The sequence below is a fragment of the Pteropus alecto genome, unplaced genomic scaffold, assembly GCF_000325575.1.
Source record: "Pteropus alecto unplaced genomic scaffold, ASM32557v1 scaffold135, whole genome shotgun sequence".
Taxonomy (NCBI): Eukaryota; Metazoa; Chordata; class Mammalia; order Chiroptera; family Pteropodidae; genus Pteropus; species Pteropus alecto.
This window is the reverse complement of record NW_006438076.1, coordinates 3,196,206-3,218,328: the sequence shown is the minus strand read 5'-3', so window position 1 is coordinate 3,218,328 and position 22,123 is coordinate 3,196,206. Positions and strand designations below refer to the sequence as shown.

At 36.7% G+C, this 22,123-nt stretch overlaps 1 protein-coding gene across 6 annotated transcripts in view; it reads right to left on the bottom strand.

The window, feature by feature from the left end:
• CDON (cell adhesion associated, oncogene regulated) overlaps positions 1–22,123 on the bottom strand; it is a 57,069-nt gene that overhangs the window by 32,036 nt on the left and 2,910 nt on the right. For 4 of the 6 annotated variants that reach the window (XR_003047319.1, XR_003047320.1, XM_025049188.1 and 1 more), the window contains exons 3-11: positions 21,709–21,855; positions 20,705–20,848; positions 19,761–20,048; positions 18,341–18,610; positions 13,201–13,554; positions 8,044–8,333; positions 6,434–6,608; positions 4,519–4,647; positions 1,407–1,613 (exon numbers count right to left, since the gene is read on the bottom strand). Coding sequence is in view for 4 of the 6 variants with exons in the window: in XM_025049188.1 (XP_024904956.1) it covers positions 1,407–1,613; positions 4,519–4,647; positions 6,434–6,608; positions 8,044–8,333; positions 13,201–13,554; positions 18,341–18,610; positions 19,761–20,048; positions 20,705–20,848; positions 21,709–21,855 (2,004 nt within the window). In the remaining 2 variants the exon portion in view is untranslated. The remainder of the gene's footprint in view (positions 1–1,406; positions 1,614–4,518; positions 4,648–6,433; positions 6,609–8,043; positions 8,334–13,200; positions 13,555–18,340; positions 18,611–19,760; positions 20,049–20,704; positions 20,849–21,708; positions 21,856–22,123) is intronic. The other 2 variants (XM_006915201.3, XM_025049189.1) reach the window with 2 other exon arrangements.

The following is a 22,123-nucleotide window of genomic DNA, read 5'->3' as shown; positions in this document are numbered from 1 at the left end:
TTGCTTAAATGTATTGTATTTAAGATTCCAAGATCTAAACACCATGAGAGAGTTAACGATGTTTATCATGGAAGGCGGCAGAGAACAGAAAAGATCACATTTGCTCTTTTTACCATCCTGTTCTAAAGTCACACCCATCAAATACAGTATTATATTAGTTCAAGTTTCTGTGCTCAAAACCACGTTCTTTTCCCTCTGAAAGAAACGACTGAAGCAGTTTAATATGGTGAGTACATTTATGAAGAGGTGCTGGTGTGGGTGATGTCGCTGATTCTACTAGTATCAGGGTAAGAGGGAGCAGATTCAAACTACAACAGAAGGCATTTATTAGTATCAGATTTAAGAACTTAAAAAAATGCTAAGAGCTGTAAGTTTCTGAAAATCTGAGTCTAAAGAATAAATTAGACTCCTAAAGCAAGCTTCCTAATGGCTCAAAAATAACCATTGGGCTTCTGAAGACAACATTTTCTATCTGTAAAATGTCACTTAGCTTCACACACTTTTAAAACTACCATCTTCTCCCAACTACACCTACATCACGTTCCTAGACTCTCATGTTGTCTGTTTAGACAAACACAGGCATTTGCTACTAAAGTATATTTTAAAGTCTATAAACAAAAATGGTCATGAAACCTAAACAAGTAAAAGAGAAAGTATTATCTGTGATTACTGCATTTCTCTTTTACGGTTCAATTTTTTCATATAGCCTCAAGATATTGGGGGTGGGGAGAGTTCCTCTGCTGAAACAAAACTTACATAATGAAGAAGTGTCGGGGTGTTATCTCACTTCCGCAAGACTAAACACTGAGTATAACTATGCTGAGATACATCCTCAGATCAATCAATCGTAGTAAAATAACAAGCAGCTTTTCTCTTAAAATATCCATTCACGGCAAATCACACATACACACATACATGCAAAGATGTCATGACAACACTGTTTCTACTCATTTGCTGTTAGAAATAATCTAAAACCCAGAAATAAAGAATGGATTGTGTAAATTACAGTATACTTATATGGTAGACATACAGTTATTAAAAGTTGAGTTTCTGAAGAATTTTTAATGATATTTGAAAATGCATGATATAATATGGGGATAATGTGGTCACAAAACAATGTTTAGGGCATGAGCCCAGTTTGTATTAAAAAGAGAAAAAAGGTTAGAAAGAGATAAACCGAAATGTAAACAATGGTTATCTCTGAATGGGTGGGTTTCAGGTGACTTATTCTCTTCTTTACAGTTTATTTTCAAATTTTTATACAATAAGCTCACATTACTTTAACAGTTAGAAGACTATATGATTATTAAAAATATGTACCTAGAGTCAGTATTGATGGTAAAAAAAAAAAAAAGAAAGAAAAAGAAAAGAAAAGAAAAAAGAAAAAGAAAATGTCTGAATATTACTACCTGGCTCTAAACTACGAACTTCTACAGAGAGTTTGGAAGGAGGAATATCTTCTGCTGCAACAAGCCAATCACTAGTCCTCATCCGTTTATATTCAACCTTGAAAGCAGTGATTGGAGAACCCCCATTGGCCCGAGGGATCCAAGTGACGTAGACGGATGTCTCTGATGCAGTGGAGATGGTCGGCCGATCAGGGGCCTCTGGAACTAAAAACAAAAACAATCCCTTCAATAACCCACAGTGTCAGAAACAAGAATAACTCAAACTAAAACGAATAAGTCTGGAACATCTCTTTATTAAAGGTTCCTCAAACTTTGCCAGAGTCAATAATATTATGACTATCTTCCTGTCCTCTGATAAAAGGCAATGAAATGGCCAAATACAGGAAATAAAAGGAAGAAAAGTAAAAATAACCTATAAACTTGACAATTATCTCTAAAAAACTGAAAGTTAGTGAGATTGATAATTGAGACCATGCTATTTTGAAATCATGGCTAAAATGTGTATTAGTAATTATTTGGTGCTTCGAGTCTGACTGTGGTTATAACATAGCAAATTTTCAAAATTGTGTTCTTATTTAAATGTTTTTCTTTATCAATACAAGCTGCATAAAACACATTCGGCAAACAATCGACAGATTATGATGTAACATACCTCAAGGCTATAGAAATGCTACTCCAAAAAACAGACTGCAAGCGGTAAATAGACATAAAATTTGATGAATAAAATCAATACAGTTAATAATGGGAAGAGAGAACACTGCTCAGGATGAAAGTAGGAAGACAGGATATGTAATAAAGTGCTAAAAGAAAATAGATGATCCACACGATCATCCACAGAACATGTAGAAAAACGGGTCTCAGAGAGCTAATATATACGGCAGTTTTCAGTTTGCACTGCCAAGGGGAAGGGATGTCCTAATCCACAGATTAGATGGTCCAGACTCGGCAGCAGGTGGAAATATAAGCCATTTAAACCATGTACCTAACTCTTCTTGCTGACCAAGCAACTGTGTGGTTCTAACTGGCTTCCCATGTGGTTCCTACAAGGAAAGAATGCTGACAGAAACGACCTGGTCTGTATGACAGTTACATCACAAATTAGTAATACTGCCACTCTGATTTACATTAATTGACTGAATTTTGTAAAAGTGAGAAGTTTCTTAAGAGGCTGACTCTCTTTTGGCATGCTAACAATCAAGTTTCTAGAGCTGGACCAAGGAGGACCCACTCTTAAGCCATGGTCGCATTGCTCTGCTAAAGTCACCAAGGGACCCTTGTCTCTGCCTGTCCCCTCTGTCTCAACACATCTTCAATCTGCATACAAGTACATAAGAATGAACAAAATAATGCTGTATTTGGTGCTTGTATGGAGAAAACTGTGGCATTTTAAACATAAATTGCTTAATGGATAAAAAGAGGAATATATTCAAAGCAGGCAACTTTAAGTGATACTTACTGTATTCCTTTAAAGTTAGAAAGCAGTGGAAACAGAATGAATAGAACTGTTAGTGAACCTTTTTAATACCAAGTAACCAAATAACTTCCTTATGTTGATTCACATGGGGTTAAATCTCATAAAAGAACACAGACCAAATAGGAAAAGAAAGTTATTGGGGGGGGCGGGGCGGGAAGGCAGGGTGGAGAACCTCTACAGAGAAGAATATCTTCAATATCTAAAAGAAATAGCATATGACAGTTACGGGGTAAAAGAAAGGACACTACACTTAGAGTTGAAAAAAATCTGAATTTGAACAACAGTCCCTCCACTTTGGATCATCACAGGCAAGCTGCATAACCGTCTCGAGTATCGGTTTCCTAATCTGTAATATAAACGTGCTACCTTCTTCACAGGGCTATTGTGAAGATTAAATAAATCACTTCTTATGGCTATCTCTACTTGGATAACTGCAAACTCATAATTTCCAGAACTGAATCCATAATCATAACCTAAAAATTCTTATTACCTATTTGATAAATGGGCCCTAGTTGCCCAAGCCCAAGTCACCATTTCTCCCTCTCATTTGATGTACTCAATTCCCTTCATCTGTCATTTATGTCCTCCTTCTCTATTCACTCTGGCACTATCCTCATTGTTCTTCTAGCCTTGTCTTCGGCCATACCTCCTTTCCCCCTCTTTAAAAGCCTTTAGGGTTCTTTATAGCTTTCAGGAAAAGATTAAATTGTTAAGTGCATTATACAAGTCACCCACCTGCTTCCCCTACTCTAGTCATTCCTCACAGCAACTAGTCGCACTGAATAAAATCTCTAATCTCTAAATCTCTAAATGAAATACATGTCATTCATCTGTCTTTTTGCACAAAAAGCTGTCTTTGCCTAGAACTTCTTTCCATATTTCTTCATTCAGCTACATCATCTACTGCTTCACTTGGCCTCCTCTCTATCAAATGGGTAATTAGATATTTCTCTTGTGATCTCACAATACCAAAGGTAGAATCCCAGACATAATGAAGTAAAATCATTGTTATGGATTAATTTGTCCATGTTACCCACTATATTGTTATTGGCTTAGCTGTCTATATCATCCACATACAGTAAACTTGTTGAAAGCAAAATTTACTTTATCTCTGCTGTGCCAGCATTTAGTACAGTGTCTACCACTGTAACTACAGAATTGATAAGTGTGAAACTTAAATACTAAAAATAAGTCTTTTGAAGATTTTACTGCTATGATATCTAATAAAATTGACAAGATATAGCAATGAAACTGAGTATGACTTATAATCACTCTATTAAGAAAAAGCTAAATCTTAGTATAGGTACTACCATTTTCAGAGTTCAAAATGTAAATTTGCTTTCCTTGCCAGAGAGAAGTCAGAAAAATCCTTCTTGTGAGTTATGAAATTTAGTACCAGAACATTTTTAATCTGAGTATGATATCTTAAATCTCAATCATGACACTAGGTTACCAAGATTTGAATACTACAAGACATTAAAAACAATGGCTGAAATAGGACCTAAAAGAGCTACACGGTAGGATATAATCTGAATAATAAACACCCCATTCTACTCCACCTCCCAAATAATCTGAGCCAGGTCAGTTACATTTGTAAACTAACAGAATGAACAACATGAAGATTCTTCTTTTTACCTCCACTGTGCCTAGAAGAGTCTGTCAGCACCACTCCGAAGTGGTCTGCAGCCTCTGAAACAACGGGGCGCTTAGGAACGCCCACGGGTGGGGAGGACGCCTGGGTGTTTTTCGATGACGTTGTTTTCTCTAGAAAGGTTAAAAAACATATACTGTAACATAAGCTTCTGTGTATATGTTAAAATAAAAAAAAAAGATACTATGAACTCAACTGGCACATAGCTACAAATATATGAACTTATTTGTTACAGTGTCTAAATTTAAGACCTACATTATAAATACTTAGCTACTCTGAGGAACTAACTTTAAAAATTACTTTCTCTAGTACGTTAAAGAGAAAACTAAAATGTCTTTTTTCATCAGACTAACTTTAATTTATACACAGAAAACAACACAAATGAAAAAGTCAAATGATTACAAAGGTTTTCAAACTGTGTCCATTTTTCTTTTTACTGTACAGTTTCATTCTAAAACAAAATTCATTATTAAAGAGCTTCTGTTAAGTTTCTTCACAGAAAACCTGTCATGTTAAGTTTTAAAATTTCAAGAAGTAAAAAGTGAAATTGGGTGATTATTTTAAAACTGAAATACATGCTTATTATTCATTATTTATTGGTCACACTATAAACAACTAAGAACTAATTATGAAAATTGACTCAAAATACATTTCAAATAAGAAATAGCCACTATTTTTCTGGCTGGTCTCAATAACTAGATGTAAAGGTCCTTCTCAAAAGCCAACTGATACTTGCTTCTCATTCATCATACCTCCTTTTATTAATAAAACACTCTTCCACCCAATCCTCATCTCTGCTCACTGAAGTTTTGTTCATTTACAGCCAAGTTCTGATGGCATCTTTTCCATCAAGCTGACCCTCACAAGCCACTCACAGAAAGAATATCCTTTCTCTGTACGCCTCTGGCATTTTCTCTGTAAATCTTTCCTAATACTTATGATATTCTGGTCACTGCCTTCACCTTTGCCCTCCTCTTTACCCTACAGCCGGAACTGTCCATTGAAACATTCAGCAGATCATGTCACAACTCTGCTCAAATTCCTCCAATGCTTCCAGCTCATTCAGAGTCAAAGTCAATGTTGACAAGGTACTGTGTGACTTGGCCACCCTGTCATCTCTCTGAGTGCTCTCCTCACTTACTCTGTTCTTGTTACAGTGGCCCCTTCAGTGTTCCTAGGGTATACCAAGCACACCCCACCCCAGGGCCTTTGCATTTGCTATTCTCTGATGAAATGTTACTTATTTTCCCAGATAGTGATATGGCTTTCCATTTCACCTCCTTAATGTTCTGCTCTGCTGTCGATTGCTCACTAAGGACTTCTCTGGCCACCTGCTTAAACTATGATAACTGCTACCCCATACACTTCCTACATCGGCCCTCTAATTTATTTCTTTTGTCAATACTCACCACCTTCTAATGTACTTATAGCTTAGGTATAAGCCTCTCCCAACTACAATGTTAGCTCCATGAGGACAAAGAGTTTTGTCTATTTTGTTTATGTCTGGCCTATAGAAGGCACTTGGTAAATATTAGCTAAATTGAAATTTTGCCTTGTAGGTTAGCAAAGTAAAAGCTCCATTAGAATGGATCTTTTCTTGATCATCTTGGCTTCCACTGCTCACCTACCTTTAGGCCTATATATATCATAAAGTCTCAAAAATGTTTGTGGAATATTGGGTAAAATGGAATATAACCATTCAAATGTGGCCAAAAAAGGTACTATAATAAGCTTATTTATTAGTGAACTTATAGTAAAATTAATAAAATATGGTAGAATTAAGTAGAATTAGTAGAATATAGTAGAATTAAGAATCTCTACTACCCAAAAGAACATTGATTAATAAAGTGACATCAAGCTCACAGCCAGCTCACTGCTTTGATGGAAGATTATACTTACCTTTGCTAGTTCGGAAGGTAAGCATGGCAGGTTGTCCTTCACCTGCTGTATTCCTTGCTACCATCAAGACTTCATAGAGGCTAGATGGCTCTAGTTCTGTTAAATGGAGCTCATTTTCACTTCCTGGGACTCGAACTGTGTGCCAGCTTCCCACCACACCAACACCATCGTCTAACTACTCAAGAGAAAATAGGCCATTACAAAAAGGACAAAAAAGATAAAAATAAAAAAAGCTTCCATTCGAATTTGATAAAAAAACAGAAGTCATTCAATTCTAGGTAGATTTTGAGAAGTGACGTACCACTTTAAATAAAAGAGACACGATATTGCTTCACATTAAGAAATGTAAGACCTGTAGCAAGAACTTAGGAATTCTAACTGTAAGGACTCCTGGATCCTCTACCTAGCACGAACTTATGATCTCAAGCAAGTTCTTTGATCTCCCAGAGTTTGTTCCCTTTGCTTGTAATGGAAACAATACTCCTTTTTTACCGGGCTATTGGGAGAATAAAATAGGCATATAATATGTATTAATGATCATACATAATAGGCATAGATACGATAAATCAGAATATGTTTGTATGTATATGGTATATGGATTATATAATCATATAGTATGTATTTCCAGCATTCTTGCTTAATGTCTTGACGCTGTTCAATACACGCTGGATGAAATAAATTAAAAAGAGATCCAATCCATTCTGTCTTCATTAATGAAACCAAGAGACAACGACATGGAAGTTTTCATGTGGATAATACCAGGGAAATTTCCTTCATCTAGAATCATCAGGTTAGAAACAGTGAATAAACTCGCAAATCTAATTTTTTCAGATATTAAAAATATTACTATTAAATGATGGATACCAAAATGTCCTGAACAGAGAAAATGATTCTAAATATGAATGTAGTTCTTCCCGTATTATTCATTTACTAGTCTCATTAAAGGGAAGAGATTTTTTTTTCATTTTACTTTTAATACAAGCCGCTAGAGGGAAAACATCTGAAAAAATCAACTGAGAAGATTACCATAATAAATGACGAAACAATGTAAGATTCTAATACAATTAAGAAGACAACTTGAAAAGCAAATAGTTTTCAGAGATTATCCAAGAGGACTTTGTTCAAAAAGTTGTTTCTAATAAGAAACTGCTTTCTTGGGTAAATAAACTACATACTACTATCTTAGAGAGGGAAGGAATAACTTTTAAAAAAGTGGTTTATAGAACTTTACACGCAAAAGGTTAAAATGTTTGATTAAAAAATATTGAGAAGCTACTGGGTTCTTAGAATCCCAATTTGGGAGGAAATTATTCATATTTCCTTTTTACTGGTTTTTGTTTTCTTTTTGTTTTTTATGCAGTGGAGAAAGATTGGCTATTTTATTATGAATGGCACTACCCAGGAGAAGGGGAAGCTAATGCTCAAAAGCCAGAACTCCTCATTCTTACTTTTATAAGCTGGTAAACCCTACTGGGATATATTTCCCAACTTCACTCTCCTGGAACATCTTGTTCTGTTTCCTGCCACTCCATGAAAGTGGAAGATAATAAGTATATGCCATACATGCAGAGTTAAGGTATGAGAAAAGATGATAAATGAGAAGACGTTACCTTCCGATACTTCACAAAATAGGCATTGATTGGGAGCCCGCCATCCTTCCCTGCCCTCCAGACCAGGTTGTATGTATCTGGTGTGTGGGTCTGTGGAGGGCTCAGAATGATGGGGGCATCAGGGACAGAGGCACCAATAGCAGTTTTCTCTGATGGTGGTTCCACTGCACTGGAATGATCCTTCACTGGAAATGAGCTCAATAATCCAGTTTCTGAACCATCTCTTTTATCGCTCAGAGTGGCATCGGAAGGTGTCACTATTCCTGCTTTTGTATTTGTCTCAAAAGGAACTGCAGAGAAATGGAGAGAGACAGGAGATACAGATTGAAGAAATTCATTATTTCAGTGTCTTCTATACAGTGATCTAACTGTCCACACTGATACTGTTAGCACAGTTGGAGCCCTAGAAGTAGAAACAGGTAACATTTCAATTTATAATTCATGGAAACATTTAACCTCGAGTAGCAACCTCTTATTCATGAAGGAACAAATTAATTGTTACAGTAGTTTAAAGGATGTTGTTTTTAACTTGCTCTACACTAGCATTCCCTCTTTTACAACAACCCTTTGCTAGCTTAACCTCAGAAGATTTTAAGTTCGAGAACGTGGAGCCTTAACTCTAGTTGGTAAATTAAACACAAGGGGCAACGCATTCCCTTGGGAACAAGGGACATAAACAGGAAATGGTCAGGAGTTAGGCTACGACCTATTGGGTAGCTAGTTTCTAAAGATACGTCTCAGTATTCACACCCTTGGGCAGTCCCCTCCCTGGATGAATGTGGGCTGGCCCTGTGACTGGCTCTGACCAAGGGAAGGGAGAAGTGAAGCTGTGCTCTCCCAGCCTCAATCCTTAGCAGCTTCCTTAATCCTTAGCAGCTCCTGGTTTTGTGCTGCCACATACGGATGTCCCAGCCAACCCTGTGAAGAGAGAGAAGTGGGGCATGGTTCTCGCGCTCACAAAGGTGGGACCCATGTGAGTGAAGCCCCTTTGGATGTTCCAGCCCCTGTGCCATCTCATAACACTGGCATAAGAGACCCCAATTAAGGCCAACAGAGCACCCAGCTGCATCTAGTTAACCCGCAGCATTGTAAGAGATAATAAAGGGGTTGCTCTTCTGAGTTGTTAATCTCTGGGGCCAGCTACGCAGGAACAGGTAACTAAAATATCTGCTGTACGCATGGAAAACAATCTACATTCAAGAAGGAAGACATGAAATAAGACCAGCAGAGATAAAGGAAGAATTTACTTATTTCCAAACAAGCCCTGTATCTAGACAGAACTGAAGAAGGCTTAAGAAACTGTGAATCTAAAGAAAGATCAAATGGCAGATAATACTACTAGGAGCATGCAGAATATATCGAGGAAGGTAAAAATAATTTATTTGTGCTGAAATAATAAATACGTTGCATGTATCAGAAAAAAATTACTGAGCACATATCGTATGTCAAGCACTGTGCCAGACATTTAATAAACATAATCTCATTTAATTTTCAAAACAACATAGCACTCCCACTTTACAGATAAAGAATTAGGACTCTGAGAGACTAAGTGACAACAGCTGGCAGAAGAATGTTAGTGGTGCTGATGTAGAAAAGTGAGAGCTATATATGAAAACAAATATACTGCCAGCACAATAAAACCTAAGGATTGACATCCTGGGTTCTATAAAGTGCTATTAATACCGGCAACAAAAAAGTCTCCTTTTTTTGACTGCTTTTGTGGAGGTAGGGAGACAGGAAACAACGTTAGAGTTTCTTTTCCACGGTGAAGTCAGATTTCTGGGAAAAGGTGGGTGTGTTTTTAGAAGTAGTGCAGTTTAGTAGAGAACCAAGAAAAAAACAGGACTAACAGTGTAAGGTCAGTTCTCTGTTTGTTTAAGAGAGAGAAAAGGTGTCCCAGAAGCATCCTCGATCAAAGAAAACAAGAAGCTAGTGAGAAAATAATATAGAAGAAAACTATTTAAGTTCACTGGGACAACTTCAAAATATTGCTCCTGGAACAGCCGTGTTTATCTAGTGAGTCAGAACGTGGGCTGATGTTAAGGGTGGGATCTGGTGCCTGCTAATGCAAGATGCACTCTAGCAAGTGGGGGTAATTAGCTGTGGCTTAGGGTAGTGGAGAAGGACTTTTTTTTTTTTCTTTATCATTAGCAGTTTTGTGGATCCTCTGGGCAGGTTACCACTGGGAAGTGGTATTTGGCTGTAGAAGAGCTAAAATACCACATGCCTCAGTTTATACAGAGGGATGAGAAAAAGTTTATGCTACAGCCTGTGTCTACTGTATGAGTATCAAGATTTTACTTCTGTTATTCAGGATGCAATGAGACTTTTCCACAACTCTTTTTAAAAGGAGATTCAATTTATCTTCCTCCACTATTTCCAGTAATATAATCTGAGCACTCACAAGATACTAGATATCATTTATAAGGCCTTAACAGTACTTTCAAAAGTTGTCTCACATTCATCATTTCAATTTAGCTTCAAAACAGTTCTGTGAAATTGTCAGAATAGACATCTAGCCTTCTGTAAGGTTGAATGTTATTTGAATTGGAAAAGTGAATGATAAAACTCTCATTTTCTTAGTACTATCACTATGGTGATGAATTTAATGACTGAGTTGAAATTAATCGAATAGGGACTATAACCATATATGTCAAAGGCGTTTCCACTGTGACCACTCACACCAGCAGCCCCAACCCCAAACAGTTTAGGAAACCCAGGCCAACCTCCATTACAGTTTTGAAGAGTTACAGCTCACTCTACAAATATTTGTGCATCCAGGACCTCAAAACCCAAGGTCTCTGAAAAAAAGGGGGCGGGGGGTCATCTCTCTCATTGACTTTGCCTCCTCCCCCTTCACGATAACAAAGTACGCAGCTGTCAGTACGCTGGAATTTAACAAGGCTCAGATTCCTATGGAAAGAAGCAGGTTGTTATGTACTGTTCTGAGTGTTAATAAAGTCAGCTCCATCTTAATAATTATTAGACAGCAGGCAAAAGAGGCAACACAGGACCACTTAGGTAGGATGTATGTAGGTGATGGGGTTACTACACATAAAAATGGCATTTATCAAGGCATAAAATCCTGAAAGGGATCTTAAAGGTCTAAGAAGATCTAATCTAAACAAGGTAGCTATGTATCTTCTAAAGGCTTGTTCAGATCATATTTAAAGTAAGGCATTTAGACAAAATGTCTAGTTTCATCAGCTCTGACTACAACCTCAACAGCTCCCTCAGCCCTACATTTACATAAAATAATCACTTCAGCTAAATGCTAGTCAAGCAGCGCCAGCATCACACCTGTCTCACAGCTAACAATTTTGTGTAGAGCCACTCTGATTTTCGCTTGGCAGAATAGATACATAAACACACACGTATACATATTTATGTATAAATTTATACAATACTCAACTACCTTCTTTATTTGAGGATTCTTAAGGTTACTAAAATCAGTAACTTTTTCTTCCTTCTTTAACCACCGCATGAGATAATTATAATTTAATAATAATTAGTAATAATTATAACCTAATACTTAGTATTTATTGAAGGATTTCTGTTGCCAGACACCACTCTAAGCACTTTACATGTATTAACTCCTTGAATTCTCACATCGACCACATGAGCGGGGCGCCCACACTATGCCTGTTACACAGATGAGGAAACAAACACAGACCAAGTTCGGTAATTCGCCCCAGGGTACAAACCTCCTAAGTAGCAGAGCCAGGATTCTAACACAGCCTGCGCACTGAACCTCCACATCATTCCCACCTCTGGCATTCGTGGAGTAGCACAAGAATATAAATGGAGTCTCTGGCCTCCCCCTCTTCTCTTCCTACCTCCGGCCTCATCCAGGGCTGGGACCATTGTGTACATGTAAATGGAAGGACCAGTGCACGCATCACCCTCTGTGTCCTCTGCAGAGGACCACCCCTGGCCCCTCCTCCAGTCTAAGGGCACCTGCACACTGGTGGAGTGGCCCTCACTCTTGAGGACGGACCACGGAAAAGACCTGTGTGGAACCAGCTTGTAAACTAACTAAAGCAAGAACTTCTAAAGCCCCAGATCTGTTGAATAAAAGGAGGAAAATGGGCTCAGGCTCAGGCTCAGGTAAGCGCAACCCCTTGACCCCATGTACTCTCTGACATGTGGGACCTGAGGACCCAGGCAGAAGAGGGCCATATGAAGTCTTCTAACACAGAGGCCCAGAACAGGGCCCTTGGGTGCCAAGACTAAAGGCGGCCCTGCTGTATGATACTCTGACTCTCACGTGACAAATATGGTGACAATCTGCACTCAACTGACTACTTGCTGGGAACACTGCTCTAAATGCCCACTGATGTTAAGGTTTGAATTGATTTTAATAATATTGCTATTCTACTACCAGTACTTCAAAAACTATATAAAGTTTTTTTAGGGGAGGTAGACAGGATAAACGGGGTCAAATATGTGGTGACAGAAAGAAATCTAACTATGGAAGGTGAACACACAGTGTAAATATATATATGCCGTACTGTTAAAGTGTATAACTGAAACTTATCGAATTTCATTAACCAATGTCACCATAAAAAATTAATTTAAAAATAATAATAAAATAAAAAATAAAGAGATGCCGTTATATCAAAATGAAAATACAGGGGAAAAAAACTATATAAAGTTTTTAAGTCATCATTACTAAAAATAAAATATAAAGACTATTCTACATCCCATCAAAAAAATAAATGTAAGGGAAATACACATGCAGGTATTATGTGACAGTACCATAACCTCACTCTACTTTCTCAGTGAAAGCCAACACTGTAGCCTGGATACGGTACTTATCAAGGTTCACCTGAAAAATGTCTGCAACAACATTTTCAGTAGCTGAGAAAACTAAAAGCATTAATCACAAAAAGAAGTCATACCTTGGGCTTCCCCCCAAATGAGAGCTTCTACACGACAACTATAAGCTTAGTAAACACATCAGAAATGGAGACCAGGGTCTGTCCAGCTCATGTTCAGGCCAAATACCAAAAACTACAGTTCTACACTTCACTGTCATTGGGAAAAAAATTAATCTTTAGAGATTGCTGGATTCATTACAATAATACTTTAAAGCACTTTATCCCCTATTATCAAAGAAAATTATTCACCTGAAAAAAAATTCTTATGGCAACTCACCAACTGTGAGGACTGCTTCCGACTTTGTGGTGCCATGTTCGTTTGTAGCTTCGCAGGTGTACTTCCCAGCATGTTCCTGAGTGACAGCCTGGATGTGCAGGGAGCTTGAGCCAGCACGGGACACAACCAAGTGGACAGGCTCCATGTCAAAGCCCCCAGGTCTTAGTAAGTGTGATTTTCGGGATTTAGATCTAAGGACTTGAGACGGATGGCTAGTTATCAATCCATGCCTGTCATACCAACGAATGACTGGAACCGGCACTCCAGTGGCATTGCAGGACAAAGTAACAAAGTTTCCATCTACCACCTCTGTACTCGCTGGCTCTGTAATTATCACTGGCTTGAGTCCACTGTCTGTTAAAAAAGTAATTCACATACAAAAAATTAAGAACATAATAGTTTCTACAATGCAAAATAACTTCCTATTGTGTAAATGTTCTCAAAATTGTAAGCAACTAGTAGTCTTAGAAACATCTTTCATACATGTGTTTCTAAACAGTATTTTACATGCAGAATATCCACTGAGATAACAGTGTTCACCACGTCATGTGCCAGTAGTGATACAGTCATGATAGTAATGATTAGAGCACAGACAGCTCCCTCCTTGTTAGTTCCCTTCTCAACCTGTGCCAAGTAAAACTGTCAATAAAAAGTAGAATTTCTCATAGTTGTGGACTCCTAGACATTTCCTACATAGATTTCCTGACCATCAGAAAGAAAGGAATGTATATAAACTGTTGAGAGCTTACTAGTAGGCAACCTATATACATTTGACCACCGTAAATATAGAAGATGTGAAGCCAGAATCTCAGACTTGAACATGAAAAAGGTGTGAAGTAATTAAAAAATGAAATAATATTCCTTCATGAAAATAGTCAATTCTGGGGCAGGGGTGAGAATCTGATTATAAAAAGCCTAAGAGAAAAACCTGTTCTGAGTAAAAGTTGATAAACATACTTCTTACTGTATACACAAATGACATTTTTGTTTCTAAACTAAAGTGGCACCAACTCTTTGCTTTTGGTCCCAGGTATACTCTGGGACTATTTTTAAGTATGCCTACAATGGAATATTGATGACAAGATATTTTCTCCAGCATCTTTCTCCAGCTCTACTCCCTATGTTTGACAAAACCAATCACCACTTGGTATTATCAGATTTCTGAATTTTGCCAGTCTCTTAAGTATTAAATGCTATCTCGCTGGTTATAACCTGCATTGCCCTGAGTACAAATGAGGCTGAACATCTTTTCATGTGTTTACGTGTCACTCACATTTTTCCCCATTCGTGAAATGACTTTTGTCTACTTTACTATTGGATCTTTTATCTTTTTTGTAATGGTTCAGAGTTCTTTGCATATACCAGATACTGGTTTTTTGTTAAGTTACTAGTATTTCTTCTAGTTTATTGCTATTCTTTTCATATTTAATGGTATCTTTTAATAATGAGGATGTTTTCATTTCAGTGTAGTCAAATCAATCTTTTTTTTTTAATTAGCCTAAAATGTACTGTTAAAAAGTTTTACCCAGGTCATATAGATATTCTCCTATACTCTCTTCATCCACTGGGTCTTTGTCTTTCATCCACTGGACATTTGTCTTTGTATACATTTTTTTTTCTATATGTACATTATAAGTTAGATATTTACTTTCTTCTTTCTCTTCACTTTGATAACCAATTTTCTCACATCAAAAATTGCCATGGATAGCCTCCCCTGGGTGATCTGTAGTGCTGCCTAAGTCAAGTCCTTAACCGCAGACGTCTTTTTGGCAGACTCTGTTTTGTTCTAAGAGTCTATTTGTCTGTTCCTGTACCAATACAACACTGTCTTAATTACTACACATTTTTGTATATGTTCTAATATCTGGTAAAGTAAGTCTCCCAAATTCTTTTTCTTCTTTTAGAGTGTCTTTTCTATTCTTGGGCCTTTGGTCATCCAAATAAATTTTAGAATCAGTCTACCAAGGTCCTCAAAATATTCTGATATAATTTTAATTGAAATTCCATGAATCTACAGAAAGACTTTGGAAAGATCTGATGACTGTATAATACTGAATTTTGGTATCCATGAACTTGGGTCTTTTTAATGTTGCTAATATAAAAAGGTGACTTTTAAACTGTATTTTCTGTTTGTTGAGGGTTGTAATGGTTAAATTTCTGTCAACTTGACTGGGCTAAGAGATAACCAGATAACTGAGTATATCTGAGGGTTTTCCTGGAAAAGATTAGCATTTAAATTGGTGAACTGAATATAGCAAATGGCCCTCCCCAATGCGAGTGGGCACCATCCAATCAGTGGAGAGCCCCAACAGAATAAAACTGTGGAGGAAGGACAGTTGTCTCTCTGCTTGAGCTGAGCCATCCTCTGTTTCTGTCCTCAGGCATTGGACATCAGCACTCCTGGTTCTCCAGCTTTTGCATTTAAGTCAAGGTTTACACCATGAGCATCCCCTCTCCCCAACCGCATTACACCATCAGCTTTCCTCCTTCTCCAGTTTGCAGACGGCGGACAATGGGACTCTTTAACCTCCATAACTGTGTAAGCCAATTCCAGTAACAAATCGCCTCTTATGTATATTTTATACATTCTATTGGTTTTGTTTCTCTGAAGAAACCTGGCTAATATACTGATATATAGAAAGGCAACTCATTTTTGTTTATTGGTCTTCATCTAGCCACCTTGCTAAATGCTATTATTTCTAATAATTTGCCAACAAACTATTGAAGATTCTCCATGTTAACAATCATAGCAGCTATAAATTAACAACAATTTGATTTTTTCTTTTTTTATCCTTATATTATTTTCTTTTTCTTATTGTTCTAGGCTGGTTTAGAATCTCCAGTATGATGATAAATGAAAGAGATTTTAAAGGGAATGCTTCTAACATTTCACCATTAAAAGTGATGTCTTCTATAAGTTTTTGTTAGTCTTCATGAAGTTAAGAAAGTTTCCATCTATTCCTATTCTAAGAGTGTCTAATATGGATACTGAATTATATCAAATGTTTGCCTTTATTGAGATAATTATTGGGTTTTGTTATTCAAAAAATAGGATGAATGACACTTTAACATTTCTGATTGAGTTTTGGGTAACTCCTTAGTCAAGATGTATTTCCTTTCCCATATATTGATGGTTTGCTAATATTTTATATAGAATTTCTGCATCTATGTTCATAAAGAGATTGGGTTTTTGACTCCTTTCTCATACCATTCTTTGGTGATTTTGGAATCAAAATTATGCCAACTGGAGAGTTCACATTTTTTTCCCTTTCTCTGGAAGAGTTTGTGTAATATATGGAATGGTCTGTTATTTTTTATTTCTTTTTAGTAAGTCAGCCTTACTAAATGATAGTTTTCCTAAGAATTTGTCCATTTTATTAGACTTCACAGTCTTATTATTTAAAATCTCTACAAGACTCGTATTTTTATTCCTAATATTGTTTCTTTGTACTTTGCCAAAGATTTGTCCATTTTATTAGACTTTACAAAGAAACAACTTTTATCTTTACAATCATACCTCAAAAGTACTGTGGGCTTGGTCCTAGACCACCGCAATAAGCGAATACTGCAATAAAGTGAGTTGTAATCTTTTGCTGGTGGAGGATCTTGCCTTCAAATTGTAAAAAAATGCAACATCTGTGAAGCGCAAGAAAGTGAAGTACAATAATATGAGATATGTATGTACTGATCCTGTCTACTTTATTTTCATTTTCTGTTTATTTGATTTCTACCCTTTATTCTCTCTTTTCTTCCACTTTCTTTAAATTTGTTCTATTATTTTACATAGCTCACTAATTTTCAATCTTACTAGTTTTCTTTTATAAGCATTTAGGCTATGGATTGCCTTTGAAGTTCCATTTTTGCTATATCCCACACAATTTGATCTGTGGCATTTTCATAACATTCAAAGTACTTTAAATTTCCATTATGATATTTTTGTCCTTGCTATTGAGAAGTAGAGTTTTAAGTTTCCAAATATATGCTGATTAAAAATTATTTTTTTATTATTAACTTCTAAATTAATTGCACCAAGGTCAGAGAACTGGTCTGTACCACACTGATTCTTTGAAATTTTAAGTATTTATAACTCATAGACAAAAGATTAATGTCCCTTAGATATAAAAAACTCCTATCAATCAATAAGAAAAAAGACCAACCTAATTTTTAACAGACAAGAAAAAATAGATGCAGAACAGTCAATATACAGGAAAGGAAGTTCAAATGGCTCATTAACACATGAAAAGTTTCCCAACTTCATTCATAATAAAATATGGATCAAAAAGTACTTTTTTAAAACCTTATCAGATTGTTTGTACTCACTTCGGCAGCACATACACTAAAACTAACCTATCAGACTGGCAAAGATTTAAAAAAAAAAATTGACTTGGTAAAGATATGAGGAAACGGGCAGTTACACATTGCTGGTGAGAATGTAAACTGGTAATAGCTTTGGTGAGCAACTCTGACAGCTATCAAAATTACCAGTGCATATATGCTTTTATTAAGCAAGTTCATTTCTAGGAATCTACTTTACAGATATTCACACATATACAAAATAATCTACATGGAAGGACATTCATTGTAGAACTCCTTATAGTAGCAAAAGATTAGAAACAGTCATCAGTAAGGTACTAGTCAAATCATTACAACCATGCAATGGAATACTAATAAGAATCCATTTTTAAAAAGGAATGAAAACACTCTTTAATATACCATATAGAAATAGGTTACGTGAAAATGTCAAGGTGAAGAGTGCTACCACCATTGATGTAAAAAACATAGAAACTGTTATTAAATGCATATACACACACGTTGTGTGGGACTGTATATGTACACACAAGGATAATCAAAAAACTTATAAAACTCATTAGTTCTAAAGGGAAATCTGGCTGGCTGGAGAACGGGAATGAGACTTTTACCATGTACCTTTTAAACTATACAGTATCTGTTGAAAAAATATTGTAAATGTTTTAATGAATTTGATTAAATAAGGCTGCTTCTTCATGGAAATGCCTACCTGCAACTAGAGGGACCGTGAAACATGAATGCAGTTCTGTTATGGTGATAGGATCATTCCCTTTAGTTTAAATTTTAACCACAACATCAAACTATTTGTGAAGTACATGACCTAAAAACCTACTTTTTTCAATTTCAAGTCTCCCAGTAGACTGCATAAATCCAATCCCATTATCCGCTACACACTGATACAGCCCAGAGTCTTCCATGGTAACACCACTGATTTTCAATCCATTTCCTCCAGTTAGATGTCGTGGGGAAGGATGAATAGGCTGTGCATTGTGAAACCAGGTACAGTTGGGGGATGGGTTCCCACGAACCTCACAAGTAAATTGAACTGTGGCGCCCAGAGACACTGTCTGATCCTGCAGTCCTTTAGAAATGGAGGCATGTTCTGAAAACAAAATATATAAATTATCACGTGAGTCATATAAAATCTTCTCTCTACCAGTAACTAGTTAAAATCAACTTGTATTATTTATTCACATTCTCCCATCTGCTGTGGTCAAGAAAAATTTAGAAATGTATTTTAACTTCCCTCTAATAGGATAAACCATATGTTACTAATACATCTTAGCATTAGTTTCAGGTGACTTGTTTGAAATAAAGTAATAGTTTCCCTGGATTTTACATTAAACAAGAGCCAAAACAGAAGAATGCTTATTCAGAAGTTAAATTCTTTTTATGGTCAATTCTGTTTTGAGGGTAGGTATATAATGGGCAAAAGAACGTCCTTTAATATCCATCAAATGAGTTTTTACCTAGACAAAGTAAATCATTTATCGACATTTGTAACACATGCCCAAATTAAAAGATTATGCATATTAATCTACTCCTAATGATCATTAAATTTTAAAGCCCACTTGCCACACATTTACATTAATTCCAGGGTTGCAATTAAACACGTGCGGGTTTACAAAAACTATTAATTATGAAACCACTTACTACCTATTTTTTTCTGGTTTTCACAAAAACCTGTTTTGAGAAAGGAAAACATTTTCTGCTGCTACACATGACAATGAGATAGGTAGCTGGAAGAAAAGAAAGGAACAGCTTGGAGAGAAAGAGAATATATATAATTGTGGGTGAAAGTAATGCAAATTGTATTAGCGAGATATAGTGAAATCATTCCAAAAGGAGAAATAAAATGAAATCAATTTCTTTTTGAGATGAGTTTTTCTAGTCAGTACTCTGGCTTAGTTGCTCCTGCTGGATGCTACACTAACTAACACAGCCCAGACTCTTCCAACCTACTGAATTCCAGTCTTTTCTGCATGCCATTAAGAAGGAACGACAAGCTCTGTACTACATCACCAGGCTGAGGTGAGGGTCCCAAGAACGTCCCAAGTGAAATGTTCTGAGACACCTAGAAATACGGCCTAATTCAGCAGTCCTTTAAGAAAATGAAGCTTGTCCTGTCTGCCGGTGTAGATATTTCTAGATAGTCCTTACTTCATTTCTAGTTCACAAACATTCCATTCAAACATCAGTTAGACCAGAAAAATGGCCTGACTTCAAAAAAAACGTATTAAGTAACATCTTACCAAGTACATTAACCATGTAAGTCACATGTTTTATGTCTCCAGACTTGCTTCCCACCACACAAGAATAGTTTCCAGAGTCCACTGGGTCAATACTATCTGTGGCAAGATGAGAATACAATCTCCGCCAATTGCTTCCCACCAGAGCATCGTGACCATCCTTCAGCCAATGCACTTGAGAAGCTGGGACCCCACTCACCACACACTCCAGGGTTACAGGGCTCTGAGAAAGAACAGCTAATGCCTGGGAAAGGGTGGGGTGAAGGATGTGCAAGTCATCTGAAGAAGGGCCTGGAAAAAGAAAACAAAAAATTACTAAGCATTCATGTCCAATCTCTTCCTTAGCAAATCTGTGAGTTTTCTCACCTTTCCATTTATTGTTCTTTATACTACAAGGTCCTTTTTGGTAGCTAAATCATTCTTAGTTGAGAATTAAAATTAAAAGAGTTTGTGATCCTTTAGGCTACTTCTAAATTAGCAGTTTAGAAAAGTAGAAATCTCAACAAGAACAAGAACTTCTACTTCATTGAGCTTTGGCGATTGGTTCTACCTCAGCTCAACTACCATAATCTAAAAATCAGCTATGACTTATCAACCTGAAAGAGAAGAGATACCTATTTTTCATAATTCACAGTTAGCCATCAACTTGATCATCACTGATATAGTTATATTTTCTCTAAAATTTCTTTTTATTTGAGCAAAGGGTAAAGTTTTCCATATGTATTCTTCTCTGTCATCTTGACCAAAATTCTCCTCTAAACAATCACTACATTTTAAAAAATACGCACAGTACTATTCTATAATACATGTATGTATTTAATTTTTATAATACTTTCTTATGATAACAAAAGGATCTAAAAGAAAAATGAACTCTCATTTCCCAACTTTATTATGAAGAATGCTTCTGAGGATTCTTCCTAGTTAGCCTTATTCTCTCCAATACTTACGACTCACAAGGAGCTTTCGGCCAATGGGTTCAACTTTTAATTCACGTGTGACAGGATTAAAGGCTGCGCATTTATATGATCCCTTGTCCTCTAAGGATACATTCAAAATCTGAAGATTTCCTGATGGAAGGATTAAATAATTCTCTGAGGAAGGAAGAGAATGCAGTTAGAACTCTCTCTTTATGAAGGACACCAATTAAGACTAATTAAGGTTCATAGTTATGCTTTAAATTTAGGCATAAGACTAGCAGCAAAAAAGCAACTAGGGAAAATCATTAAATGAAGGAAAGGGAAAGTCAAGGCATAAAAAGTCAACACCACTAGAATAACAAAATCAAGCCAATCAAAAACATTTGACAACAGATCACAGGTTGAGAACATTGAAATGTTCTCAATGACCAGAGCTAACACCTTGGGCAAACCTACACCTACAGCACTGATCACCCAATATTCAATCATGTCTATTCATTCATTTTTTTCCTCAACAAATATATATTCAGTGCCTATTTTCTACAGATGGTCCAGGCACAAGTGATACAGCAATGAAGACAGTAAAAAAGGGCCTTGCACTCATGCAGTTGACATTCCAGTGCAAGGAATGGAAGTGGCAGAGAAAAAGGTAAATAATAAGCCAGCAAACAAAAATATGTATGACACAATGCTATGCGGGGCGGGGGGCGGGGAGCTTAATACAGTGACAGTGGGCAGAGAGCAACAGGACATATTATTTTAGAAAGGGCCCTGAGGGAGGTCTTCTCAGAGAAAAAACTGTCTTGGTAGGGACCTGAATAAGTTGAGGGAGTGAGCCCTGCATGTGTGTGGAACGTAATTATTTCAATAATGTAACCACTTGTTCTAGTCCCTTCCCCTTGACTCCTGAGAGTGGAGACAAGGTATCTAATGTATTTTTGTATCAGCAGTCCCCGGCACACAGAGCTTAATAGTAGGTTGTTTAAAGAACATTTGACCTGTGGGCGCCACTGGCTTTTCATAAAAACCCTCACCTGTGGAATGTCTCAGCCACTTTCCTCGGATTTTATAGCGCACCTCAGCTTTGGGGTTACTATGTGGTACCTTGCAGCCAATGAAACCAGTACTTTTTTCTTCTGCTGTAATAACATGCTTTGTTGATGAATCGAAATCACCAAGAACTAAAATAAATAAGTAAATAGATAAGTAAATAAATGTAAATTTGAACTCTCTTTCCCAAAGGAAATTTTAAAACTAGAAGCAACATCTGCAACGTGGCCATTTGTGGCAGCTAATCCAGTTCATAGGGAAGCATGATCTCTGTATCTCAGAAGGTAGTGGGGGTAGGGGTAGAGATGCATGGTAGAGGGCTGGAGCTAGTCAGTACACCCTTTCCCAGAAGAGTATTAAAAAAATCAAACTGCTCTTAAAATATCAGGCAGAACTATA